At 47.1% G+C, this 13,389-nt stretch overlaps 1 protein-coding gene and 1 non-coding gene across 2 annotated transcripts in view; one reads left to right on the forward strand and one right to left on the reverse strand.

Annotated features, from left to right (window-relative positions):
• Positions 1-5,425: 5,425 nt before the first annotated feature.
• Positions 5,426-5,532, reverse strand: LOC115067032. The gene has a single exon (XR_003846470.1). It is a non-coding gene; the product is annotated as a U6 spliceosomal RNA (small nuclear RNA).
• A 4,377-nt stretch (positions 5,533-9,909) lies between these two features.
• The window catches only part of Pdlim4 (PDZ and LIM domain 4), an 18,057-nt gene continuing 14,577 nt past the window's right edge, over positions 9,910-13,389 (forward strand). The window contains exons 1-3 of the mRNA XM_008849346.1: positions 9,910-10,010; positions 10,211-10,243; positions 11,207-11,420. Of these exons, the coding sequence (XP_008847568.1) occupies positions 9,910-10,010; positions 10,211-10,243; positions 11,207-11,420 (348 nt within the window). The remainder of the gene's footprint in view (positions 10,011-10,210; positions 10,244-11,206; positions 11,421-13,389) is intronic.

Below are 13,389 nucleotides of genomic sequence, written 5' to 3' on the forward strand. Positions count from 1 at the left end.
GTCTGGTAAGACTGGTGCTTTCTGCTGGGTTCTTATTTTCCCATGCCACAATGCATGAAATGCACCCAGGGAAAAAGTCAGGGCAAATGTGGTGTTTGCTACCCTTTGTTTCCTTTCTCAAGGATCATAATCCTCAGTTCTTACCTGGTTGATCTGCAATTAGTTGTTCTTTGCATAATATGCACATATATGTTCTATATGTGTAGTATGTATGAATGTGTTTATGAATATGTGTGAATGTATTGAGAGAGTGTGTGAGGCAGAGACAGAGACAGAGAGAGACTCATTCAACCTGACTGCCCTGGAACTCCTAATCTGCCTGCATCCACCTCACAGGTGTTGGTACCAGTATGCCCATTTTATGCCTTGCTGGGGATCCAACTCAGAGCCGCGTGCACTCTACCAACTGAGTGATGTCCCCAGTCCTATTTTATATATTTTGAATAACTTTTATAGTTGCTTTTGGCCAGAGGAGTCATCTGACATGTTTCACCCATCATGGCCACAATGTGAAGTTTTACTCAGTCCAGTTCTGGTGCCAAGTTAGAAAGATCTGGAGATGGGTAGAGCCAACAGACCTGGCTTCCTGGTTCCTTTTCCTTTCTTTACATTTTTAAACTTTTCTTAGGTTCCAACTGAGTGACAAAAAGTTTTCTCTCCTGTAAAGGAGCTCCCAAATTAGATAAAATATTTCCAGCAACTGACTGTAAACACTGAATGTGCGATCGCTCATATTCTCGAGAACCAAAACACCCAAGGTAAGCTCCATGCCCACCAATGCTCTTTGCCTGGGACTCTCCAGACTATGGCAGAGGAAAGCAGCCCAAACAGCACAATGGCTTCACTAAGTGGAGGAAAGGGTCAGAAATAGTAAGCCGGGGTGGCTAAAATCTGTGGGGCAGGGGAATCAAAGAAGCAGCTGCCCAGAGAAAGAACCCTAGAAAGCTACATGCATGTCCTCTTGAGGCTTTGCCTAAGGTGCACATGTGCAGGTTTCAGGAGCCTGGATAGGTAAAATGTTCTGTGAGTCTGTAAACTAAATAAGAATGCCAGAGGTCATATTGTGCTGGAGCCTGTTTTGATTAGCCAGAGGGAAATGGCCTTACTGAACTGCTGAACATCCCAAATGTTCCATTCAAACCTTAGAACAGGATAAGGAGTTGGCTCAGTTGATAAAGTGCTTGCCTTGCAAGCATGAAGACCTAAGTTCAATCCCCAGAATCTACATTTAAAAATCCAGGGCCAGTGCATGCTTGTAATCCCAGAACTGAGAAGGCAGAGCCAGGCAGATCTCTGGAGCTTGCTGGCCAGCCACCCTAGCTTACTTGGCAAATTCCAGGTCAGTGAGAGACCCTATCTCAAAAAACAAGGTGGATAGGAGCTGGAGAGATGGCTCAGCAGTTAAGAGGACTGGCTGCTCACCAAAGACCTGGGTATAGTTCCTAGCACCCACATAGTGGCTACCAACTGTCCTTAACTCCAGTTCCAGAAGAGCCAGTGCCCTCTTCTGGCCTCTGTAGGCACTGCATGCACATGGTGCACCTACATATGTGTAGGCAAAACACTCATACATATAAAATAGAAAATAACTAAATCCAAAACAATTTTTTTAAGAGCCCTGAAAATCCCATACTAATGACTTTGTTTTGTTTCCTGATTGAGCCATCACCCCCGTCCCTCATCAAGCCTATTTTAAAAGTCCGTGTTGCGGGAGTATAGTATTAGATATGCTGTGGAAAAAAGTCAAACTAGTATTCCTTATCCAGAGAAGTTATCTTTAAAAAACAGAATGAGAAATACAGACATTTTTCTATTGAAAACAAAGTTGAGTGAATTCATCAGCAGTAGATTTGCCATACTGGAAATGTTACAGGAAGTTCTTAAGGCTAAAGGGAAGTGATATCTGATGGAAACTCTAAACAAAGGAACACAGGCTGCTAGTAAATGCAACAAGTAAATAGAAGGGACGTCTGATAGTTAATCTTGTCAACTGGATGAGATTTAGAATCACCATAGAAACAAACCTCTAGACAGGTCGGTGAGGCATTTTCTAGATTAGGTCAATTGATCAGGGAAGATCAGGTTAAAAAACAAAAGATTAGGTTAAATGTGAGTGACAACATTCCATGGCTGGGGCATCTGGCATGAGAATGGAGAAAGTGGACTAAGCACCAGCACTCATCTCTTTCTGCTTCCTGGCTGTGGACATGATGTGACCAGCTGCCTCACACTCCTGCTGCCTTGCCTCCCCCACCATGATGGACTTGCCTTCCAGCTATGCCAGAATAAACCTTCCTTCCTGCTGTAAGTTGCTTTTGTGAGGTATTTTTGTCTCTAAAACATATAGAATAACCAATACAAGACAGTTTCTTAATTCTTAAATTATTTAACACATAGTTGACTTCTTAAAGCAAAAATAATCCTAGGGCTAAATAGCACAGAGGCAGAACCTGCTTGCCGAGCATATGTGGGGTCCTGAGTTTGATCCCCAGTACTAGAAAAAGTTTTTTGCTATTGATTATAGAGTTTGTAACATGTATAGAAGAAAACATATGAACTTTAACACCAAGAGAGGAAAAGGAGAATGGGAGTGCAGTACTGTACAGGTCTTAAATCACATAAGTAGTACTAACCCTTTTCTTTCTTAAAAATATTTTATGCGTAGGCGTGTATTGCCTGCATATATGCAAATGTACCCGTGTCATGCAGTGCCTACAGAGGTCAGAAAAGGGCATCGAATCCCCTGAAACTGGAGTTATGGATGGTTGTTAGCCGTCATGTGGGTGCTGAGAACTGAATCTGGGTCCTCTGCAAGAGCAGCCAGTGCTCTTAACCACTGAGGCATCTCTCTAGCCCTTTATTTTCATTTTTATTGTCCTTGGATTTTTAGTTACAAACACAATAAAAGTAAGCATTGCAAAATATCCCTCCAGAATGAACCGTCAACAGTTTGTAATAAATCTCTGATTTCTTAATTCATATGTAATAGGAAAACATAGAGTATTTTATCTTTATGGAATAAAAAGTTTATTTTATTTTATGTGTATGATTGTTATATCTGCATGTGTGTAAATGCATCCATGTCATGCAGTGCCTGTGGAGGACAGAAGAGGGCGTCAGATCCCCTGGTACTAGAGTTACAGACAACTGTTAGCTGCTATGTGGGTGCTGGGATTTGAACCCAGGTCTTCTGCAAGAACAGCCAGTGCTCTTAACCCCTGAACCATCTCTCCAGCCCTGTAATAAAAGGTTTCTTATCCCAAACTATAAAGGTTTTTAATCCATATTTTCTACTAGCCCTTATTTTCTTCTTATTATTAGTTTTTGTTGTTGTTTGTCTGTTTGAGACATGGTCTTACTTGGTAACTCACAATGGTTTTGAACTCATAGCAATTCTCCTGCTTCAGCCTCTAGAGTATGAGTCACACCTGATTACTAACCCTTTGCTGAGTATAAGTATTTGAGTTTTTTATATATTATCTAATTGTATTGTAACACATTAAATATATTATGGTTTGAATGTGAAATGCCCCTCACAGGCTCATGTCCCCAGTTGGCAATGTCCCCAGTTTGGGGAGGTTGTAGAATAGTGAGGTGAAGTGGGATACTGGGGGTAGGTCTTGCAAGTGGTGTCCATTTCTGGTTCTTGCTGGAGCTCCCTGCTTCCTGATGCTCTAGGATATGAGCAACGGTGTTACAAACTCCATTACACATGGATGGAGCTGCCCCAGCCACCATGCCATCCACCAAAGTAAATCCTCCCTCCAACTGTGTCTCTCAGGTACTTTGTGGCAGCAAGAAATGTAAGAAGTACATATCTATAGATCATTAAGCCATTTGAGACTTGCTTTATGTTGCGGAAACCTTGGTTGTCTTGTATAGATAACAAGTAGCCCTAAAATGATTTTTGACAAGCTCATACATATATAAGGCATACTTTGATCACATTCACCCTGTTGTCTTCTCCTGTCTCCTCCCACTCCTGTTGAACCACTTCTTCCCACCAGCCTCCTTTTACTTTCTTGTCTTTTTTATCGTGTGTGACTCACTGAGTTCAATTAGGATTGCCTGTATGAGCGTGGGTGGTGGGGGGTAACTTAACAGTGGTACGCCACTGAAGAAAACTGGCCTCCCTTCCCAGCAATCATTAACTGCTCCTTAAGGAGAGGTGGGGCCTCCTGAGCTGCTCCTTTGTCCCTGTCTGAATGTGGACAAGCCCCATCTTGCCCAGGTAACCACAGCTGCCCTGAGTTCGTGAGTGCATCGGCCAGGCTCTGTCCAGATCTTCTGGACAGGGTTTTGGAGCACTCCTCCCACCCTCCAGGCCTCACGTTCTTTCTGCCTTCTCTTCTGTGGTGCTCCCTAAGCCTCAGAGGAAGTGGTATCAATGTTCCACTTAGGGTTGAGCCTTCAGCACTTTTTCTCACTTATCCTCAGCACTTTGACCAGTTATGAGGCTGCAGTAGCCACCATCCACTGCCAAAAGACGCTGCTCTGTCCAAGGCCGAGCGTACCACTAATCTATGAGTATAAAGATAAATATTTAGAGCTGGGCGTGGTTGCACATGCCTTTGATCCCAGCACTTGGGAGGATCTCTGTGAATTTGAGGCCAGCCTGGTCTACATAGTGAGTTCCAGGCTAGCTGGTGTTACAGGGAGACCCCATCTCAAAAAGACAAAAAAAAATTTTAATATTTAGAGGGCAGTTTGACAGGTACATCATTTCCACTTAGCAAATCAACAGTTGTAGCTCCCTGCTTAGGGCCTATGACCTCCCCAGCCCTAGGCTTTTGACCAGGCCTACAGTACCAGGCATGAATTCCCTCCTGTGTAATGAATTTTAAATTAGAAAGTAGTTAATTGCCCCATAACAGTCAATTCGTGATTGCGCCTTTGGGCTCTTCTTGCCTGGCAGTTCAGTTGTACAGCCTGCAGGGTCCACACCTGGATTATTGCTATCTTTTCTCTCCCAGATGCCTGAGAGGCACTGCCAGGCACTATGAAAGTTAGCCAGCTGGGAGAAAGCAATACCTATCTCAGCTTGATTCCCCAATATCCTGTGAAGTGTTTTCAGTAATAGGCTCTTGCCATTTAGTTACTGTGAACAATCAACAGCCTGTTGTCTGGGGAGTCTTACAGATCTCCCTAACCAGCAACTCCCGGGGAGTTATCCCCATCCCTGACACTGGGATTGTCATTTAATAACCTATAGCTTCAGGAGTCAGTAGTATCAAACTCCTTTTAAAAGTTATATTTATCTATCATCTATCTATCTATCTATCTATCTATCTTTCTAACTATCTATCTATCATCTATCTATCTATCATCTATCATTTATCTATCATCTATCATCTATCATCTATCTATCTATCATCTATCTATCTATCTATCTATCTCTCTATTAGCTTACAAAGTAGGTTTCATTAAAAAAATGGAACACTTTACAAAGTTGCATGTCCTCCTTGCTCAGGGCCCATACTAATCTTATGTGTATCACTCCAATTTTAGTATATGTGCTGCTGAATCGAGCACATATCGAATGAAGTTCACCTTTACCTTCTGAATCAAAATGCTTGCTTATCCACGTATTATGGAGTCCCTTCTGCCCCACTGACACATTTACACTTCTTTTAGATCTGCTGCACATATACTTCGATGCCTATCCCTTTGAGTTTTCTTCCATATTTGCCTTTTCAGTTGATCTTTATAATCATCGTGTCAATTCCTCCCATCCAAATACATTTTTATTTGTGGTGGGGGATATAGGCACACATGAGTGCAGGCACCCAGTGTGTTCAGAAAAGGGCATCAGACCTCTGGAGCTGGAGTTACAGGCAGTTGTGAGCTGCCAGACATGGTATTCTGGGAACCAAACTTGGGTCCTCTGGAAGCGCAGCAAGTACTCGTAAGTGGTGAGCCATCTCTCCAGCCCTTATTTTGTTTTCTTTCATATCTATCGATTTTCAACATTTATCGAAGTTTGATGGCTCTAAATTCGTTTCTATTTTTGTTTCACTCTTATTGTAAACAGCAGATTGTTTTCATTACGTTTTTAATGATGACTTAACACTTTTAAGACGCTATTGCTCTCTACATACTGATATGAACTTACCACATTCTGCTCCATCTCAGTTGATCATCCTGGATGTTGCAGAGGCACCAGCATTAACGGGATTCTGCAAAGAACCCTCCCTTTCCCCGGCGCTGCTCACTGAGCACTTCCTTTCTGTATCCCTTATCTCTTCTTTTCATTTTGCTTTCCTTGTTAAGACCTCCAGGTCCACTTGGACAATGGTGAAAACGACATTGAATCCTCACAATAATGAAACTCTCTAGACTGTTAAGTCCCACACTGACTTTTGGATTCTGCTGTATCTTCTTTACAATGTTAAGAATATTTCCTACTCTTTGTGGTTTGTGGGTAGCTGATGAATTTCATAAAATGTCTTTTGAAATAAACACAAAATTCCTTTCTTCTGGACTAATATGCATAATTTGATTGTATAAGGCCAAGGTGAGCTTATAATTTCAGAAAAACAATCCCCAACTTGGTAATAGTGCTTTAGCTATCAGTTATGCTCAGGGATTAGCTGAGCCTTCCAGCTGATTGCTATTTGAATAGCAGGTCTTCATGAGGCACTGTGGAAGTATTCCATTTCTCTGGCTCAGGAACACCATGATTCCGTGGGAGAGAATGCTTGTGCCCCATCCCTGGGCCAGCAATGCTTCATGCTCCAGAGCTCAATGTCACAGCTCTTTGTAGTCAACTTCACTTAACCCCAGACACAGCTACTTCTCAGAGTCTGTGAATCCTGGAGTGCTGAGCCAGGCCCTTTCCAACATTCAACACTTGTCAGGCCCAAATCCACCATTTTTCCTTCCTTTTTCCTGAGATGAGACAGCTTCTTTAACTGTTAGCGCATGGAAGTCCCTCTTTTACAATCCCTTGGAGCAATCTGACTTCCCGTGTGGGGCAGGTAGGCATGGCTCCACTGATCCTTATGCACATTAACATGGAAACTCATAGAAACCACCCAGTCTGACCACGCATCCTCTAAGTAGGGGCTCAAGTCCCATGAACATTCTTGCCCTTGTGGGTAGGTAGGAAAGCTGCAGAGTAAGAATCTCAGCCCTACACCCAACAAGGGCTCAGCCTCCTATACCCCACTGCTACATATCTCACAGCTACAGATCTAGCTTTGGCAGAGGAAGTGAGAAAAGATTTGAAGCTTCTTAGGAGCCAAGAAAATAACCACCCAAGATATGAGGCTGACTCATGGACCTTGCTCTGTTGTACTCTCCCAATGGCTTCTAGAAACTTCAGCCCAGCTTCACCCTTACAGGCGGGAATCTGGCCTTTCCGCTCTAATCCCCATAGCCCCTAGCACCTGCATTCCCAGACCTCTGGGCCAGCTGGTAGCTTCTGGCCTCTAGCAACATAACTCTGCCCTATTCTCTCAGAAGCACAGGAGGTCAGGCTCACACCAGGTGGTCACAGTTGGGATGTCCAGTGAACAGGCCAGCGGTGAAGTCAGCATGAACAGTCTTCGCCAGCCTGTGACTCAGTCACCACTGGCCATGGCTGGGTACCACTGGGCAGAGCTACTGCCGGGGATAGCACCATCCAGAATGATAGAAAGTATGGGCCTAGGGCTTAGGGTTCTAGTTCAGTTGGTAGAGTGCTTTCCTAGCATGCATGAAGCACTGGGTTTGATCCACAGCACAGCATAAAATTGGCCTGATGGCACATGTCTATAATTCCAGTGCTTGGGAGATGGAACAGAAGGATGAGATATTCATCCTCTGGTACATAGCAAGTCTGAGGCCAGCCTGGGCTACAGGCCTGTAATTGAAGCACTTTGGAGGAGGAAAAAGGAGAATCAAAGCTGAAGGTCATACTTGGTTATATATTAAGTTCAAGGTTAGCCTGGGCTACATGAGACTTGTCTCAAAACATAAAAAAAGAAAATGAAAACCAATGAAAGGATGGGGCTGAGAGGGTGGGCTAGAGATAGGCCGATGCCCATTGGCTCCTCTGCCCATTGGCATTACGACTCCATGACCTTTCAGCAACAGGGGACAGAAGCTTCATACATCACCAACGAGAAAATCATGGACAACGGGGGCATGGGGGCCATCCTGAGGAGGACCAGATATTTAAGTCTTTGCAGTTTTTTCCAAATGAGGCAATACACTTGGATGTGTGTATTACAAAGACTTAATTGTTCAATACTTAGACCTAGAACAGTGCCTGACACAGAAGGCTCAAAAATATCCGTTGACAAAATGGGAAAATCATAAATAAATTATGCCATAATTCCGGAAATGCTATTTTCATGTCTTCCATTTTTATTTTACTGAAGGCATAGAAATAGAGACAGGGCCTGGAACCCCCACAGTCAGCTGAGTAGCCCTGAATGTCTGCTTTAGTGGTTGGGAAAGTCTACTGAAGGGTCCTCAGGCTTGAGAACAGACTGTTCTGGCCAGGCACTGCTGAGTGAATCTGCAGGTGTCACTAGAACAACCTGTACTGGGAGTCCAAGCCCAGTGAGTTGTAAATGGCAAGGTGACGGGGACGCCACAGCCACTGGACTGCTGGGGTCGCAGCCCATTTCATCTCTGTCGTTGCCACACTTCTGATATTGTCTTGCCCATTCTGAATGGCAGTGTCTCACTTTTCTGGGCTGGGAAAGGAAGGGCTGAGCATCCATATTTTCATCCAGGGTTGGTGATGGTCAAAACCATCAAAGTCATAGAATGAGCACACATCCCAGTTGCTCAGCCTAGGAGTCGGTTTGTAAAAGGCATCACCTTCTCTTTATGGAGATCAATGCCTGGGCTGTCAGAGGCCTCCAGCTGCCAGGGGAAGCCAGACCCTCGGAGCTCCTGGGTCAGGGCTCTATGTGGAGGTCTGATGGTTAATCTTCATTGTCAACTTGACTGGACTTAGAATCTCCTAGGAGACACATATCTGAGTGTGTCTGTGAGGGTGTTTCCAGAGAGGTGTAACTGAGGGAGGGCAAACTCACCTTGAGTGCTGGTGGGTCCCATGGGCTGGGGTACCAGAATGAACAGGAAGTGGGAAACAAGACAGCAAGCTGAGCGTCGGCATTCACCTCGCTCTGCTTCCTGACTACCCATGCAATGTGGCCATCCACCTCCCCCCACCTGTGCCTTTCCTGTCACGATAGTCTGCACTCTTGTAAGGGACTAAATCCCTGATAAGCAGACAGGACCACTGATGAGCAGTAAAGACCACACTCTGCCTGCGTTTTCTTGGTCTGAGACAAAGACTGGCAAGCTTTTCCTCCTGCTGGCAAGGCCCCCTTCCAGCTGACCAATCCAGACCAGTTTAGATAAGACCAAGGCCAGACATGAACATACCTTACTTAGCTTGGAGCTGTGACTGGGGCTATTTCTATTTAAGTTGACCAATCCAAAATTATGGGAGGGGAACCCACCAAAAACACTTAAAAGGTCCAAGCCATCCTAGGGGCTTTGGATTTTTCAGCTTCCAAATCCCCTCTCTACTTGTGGAGAGCTTTTCTCTGTGTAATTCTATGTATGTATGTGTTTCTTTAATAAAGTTTGTTATCTGTAGCTTTCTTCTGTGGCTCAGATTTTTCCAAGCTTTTTAATTATTTAATTGAAGCCGGGTGTGGTGGCACACACCTTCAATCCTAGCACTTGGGAGGCACAGGGAGGCATATCTCTAGGAATTCAAGGCCAGCCTAGTCTACATAGCAAGTTCCAGGCCAGCTGGGGCTATAGGGAGACCCTGTCTCAGAAAGACAGGGAAAAAAAGCTTAATTATGTAAACCCTTTCTTCTTTAAGTTGCTTTTGTCAGGTATTTTGTTACAGCAAGGAAAACAACAGCAAAAAGTAACTAACAGGGGGTTAAAGGGAGAATGGCAACATTTGAGGCTGGGAGAAGCTGGGTGATCCTGGCTGCCTGTGCCTTCCGCCTGACTGACAACTGGATGAGCAAAAGGATGGAGACCACCTTAAGGCAAGGGTGACTCTTCGGTGCCTTTTAAGACTGTCACCCCAAGGCTTCAATTGCACAACACCAAATCCCATGGACTTCACTACCACAGCTGACAGACTGTTCTGTCACCTCCCTGCTGGGCCGGGCCACCTCCTGTGCTCCCACCTGTCTGCTGCCTCCTGTATGAGATGTTATCCCTTCCAACACCCTTCTTCTCCCAGGCCTCAGGGCCAGGGCCTCATGGGCTCAGTTGGGTAAGTATGTCCTGCCCTGCCACCTGACAGCCTGTTTGTTGGGTCCCAGAGCAGACCGATTTTCTCTGTGGAAACAGAATCTCAGCAAGTCTGACAGGGGTGCTGGTGGAAAGTGCAGGGTGGCTGAGACACAAAGGATCTAACAGGAAGTCATCCACACAGGGTCTACACTGCAGAATGACCACTCAAAACTGTGTGAGCTTGGGGTAGTCCCACCACCTCCCCCTGAATCTGTTTCCTAAAGAGTCTTGTTTCTCTTCTTACATCTACCCTAGAATCTGGCTCAGGGCCAGCAACAAGGCCCCAGTTTGCAGAATGAGCTTTGTTCTGTGTGCCTCCCCCACCCCCACCCTCTGCCCCATGGCTCCCTTCACAGCCTCCAGCATCTCAGCCCCCAGAAAGATGGCACCCAGTATCCCAACCCTCACCCTTCAATTCTCGTTAATCAGGTCTAGGTTAGACACAGGTTGTTTGTTGAGGGATTGAATGGCACAAAACTGGAGCTGGGAAACTCCCTTTGCCACAGCCACGCCCTCCTGGGTGTATTTTGTTGAACCAAAAACAGCTTAGAGGCCACCTGAGCTACCTCCTTAATAGAGTCCTGTTCTTCCTGGACATGCTAGGCATTGTCCCCAAACCACCTTACAGGCTGCACCACTCCAGCCCTTTCTCTTGGATACTGCTGATGCCCATGCCTCTGGCTATGTCCACCATTTACAGAGTTCCCAGACCCTGCCAAGAGCCTGATCTGTCTCCCTATCACTATAACATCCAGCTCTAATCCCTCAAGAGGCCCAAACAGGCCTCCCTAGCCTGCTGTCCTATCTGCATACAGATTTACCAGTACCTCACCTCAAGTGGCAGACTACTAGAGAACATGTCCTTAGGTGGTCAGAGGTCACAAGGTCTGGAGCTGGGCCAGAAAGGACATAGAAGTGGGACTTTTTCAGTTCTTCCCTCTAGATGCCCTCTGGAACCCTGCAGTGATCAGTACTGCAGGCTGGGCAAGAGGAAGGCACGTTCCACCAAGGATGCAGATGTCTGTGAACTCCAGCCTAGTGGCTGGGAGAAGAGAGCTGAGCCCCGAAGGACAGCTGAAGGACACATTGGCTTCAAGAGGCTGAGGCTGAATGGAGCAGGCTCCACCCACAAACCAGTGGCCATTGGGCCAGAGCAGGTCAGCCTCTGAACTCTCTGGTCAGCGCCATGGCTTCATAAAAAGCTACTTCAAGTGTGAATGTGGCCCATCAGCTTCACTCTACCCCAAGGCTGCATCTGACTCTACACAGTCTGGGCTGACCATTCCCTCGGCCTGAGGTTGTTCCAGTCCAACCCTTCCCTCCCCTTCCTCCTAGGCTCAGGCCCAAGGGCATCTCCCAAGGGCATCTACTCCTACTGGAGCCTGCCAGCCCTGTCAGCCCATCAAGGAAAGAGCACAGTGGTTTCCTCTGGCCTTGGACAGCCCTAACCACACACAGAAGGCTTGGGGATCAAGCCCTGAACCACTTGGGGATCCCCTGAAAGTCAGAGGCATTTACAGATGGAGCAGAAGTCTTCACACCCACCCACCCCCCAAAGCCTCCTCATGCCCCTCCCTGCCTCTCTCTGAATCAGGGCCAAGGTCTGAGCCAAGACAATAATTTCCATAACAGTTATAACTTTGTTAACAGCCAGGGTCTCTGTTGGGTGCTGGAGAAAGTAAGATAGACATAGTTCCTGCCCTCATGGGTGCCTCGTCCCCAGCCCTGTGCAGGCCCAGCAGGCCTTGGCATATGGAGACTACTCAATACACTTTTACTGAATGAATGAGGAATGTGTGAACTGAGCCGTCTGGTTATACTCATCAGCCCTGGGGACACATGAAGGCCACTAGGGCAGAAGTGAGGCGTGACCTGCTATTACCCATCCCCACATTAGTAGGGCTCCAGCTCTTGTGGCTGCCTTATGTCTTGGTACCCCAGCACTATATGTACTCAGGAGCATGGGGCTTAGCTTGAACCTCCTCCAGGCCCAACAGCAGTGATCTGTGGATGCAGGCATACTCCCCTCACAGCACATACCTCCAAATACACACCACTGTCACATACACACCATCCATGCTGTTCCTCTTCCAGCTGAAGAGAACTCTGTGTTGTACCTCTCAAGCAGTCCTCCTGCTTGCTAGGTGTTAGAGATCTAATGGACCCTCTCACCCCACACCCTGTGAGCATCCTATCCTCAGGGCCCTTACCCTCGGCTAAGAGGACACATGGAGTTGCCAAGAATATTGAGGGGCCTCCTCTGGGTCTATAGAAGCAGTTACTATGTGCTGTGTAGACTGAGGTCTTCAGGGAGTGATAGGACCGGGCTCTAGTCAAACCATGGCACCTGTAAAGGCTGTTCTTAAACAGCCCCGGCTGTGATTAGGAGTGAAGGCCTTGGGAGAGAAAGGCCCCAAATACTTCCACTTCTCCAAACCATGTAATGGCCACCTCTCCAGCCACTCTCCTCCCCAGAAAGCCTGGAGACTTGATGGCCTGAACTCTCTGGTCAGCACCATGGCTCACAGACAAGCTGGCCTGAAGGAGATGGACTAGGAGATGATCTAAGTGTCTCGGGGGAGCAGGAATACCTGGAAAAGCAAAGCACCTTCCTTCTAGACATAAGGCAGAGTTCACCTCCTCCAGGCAGCCTCCCGGCCTCTCCAAACTAGTTTGGGCACCTTTCTGTTTCTACCCCCAGAATAGGCCCACCGCTTGCTGCTGACCTGGATCTGTGTGTCTCTGGCCTACTAAGGCCCAAGGTTCCATGCTGAAGGCAGGTCCGCCTGCCAGGACCTGAAGTTTGGGAGCAAGACGCGGCCCCATCCCCCATCTGGGCCGCCCCGCCCTCCATCTCTCCCCTGGTGGAGCACCGGCCTGTAAAAGCGACTTCAAAGGGCCGGTGCCCGACGTCTGAGCTCCACAGCCGTCAGCTCGGAGGCCCAGGGGGGACCCGGGACATCAGGGCCATCCCTAGCCTGGGGTGTCCAAGAAGCGAGTGAGGGTGCTGGGTGCAGCCTGCGAGAGTGCGGGGCGGGTCCTCGGAGCCCCCCGAAGTGGGAGGGTCGCGCGTCCGCGGGGCCAATCCGGGCGCGCGGGGCGCGGGCGCGGGCGGAGGGGGGCTCC

This window comes from Nannospalax galili, unplaced genomic scaffold (genome assembly GCF_000622305.1).
Source record: "Nannospalax galili isolate Female #2095 unplaced genomic scaffold, S.galili_v1.0 scaffold424, whole genome shotgun sequence".
Classification (NCBI taxonomy): domain Eukaryota; kingdom Metazoa; phylum Chordata; class Mammalia; order Rodentia; family Spalacidae; genus Nannospalax; species Nannospalax galili.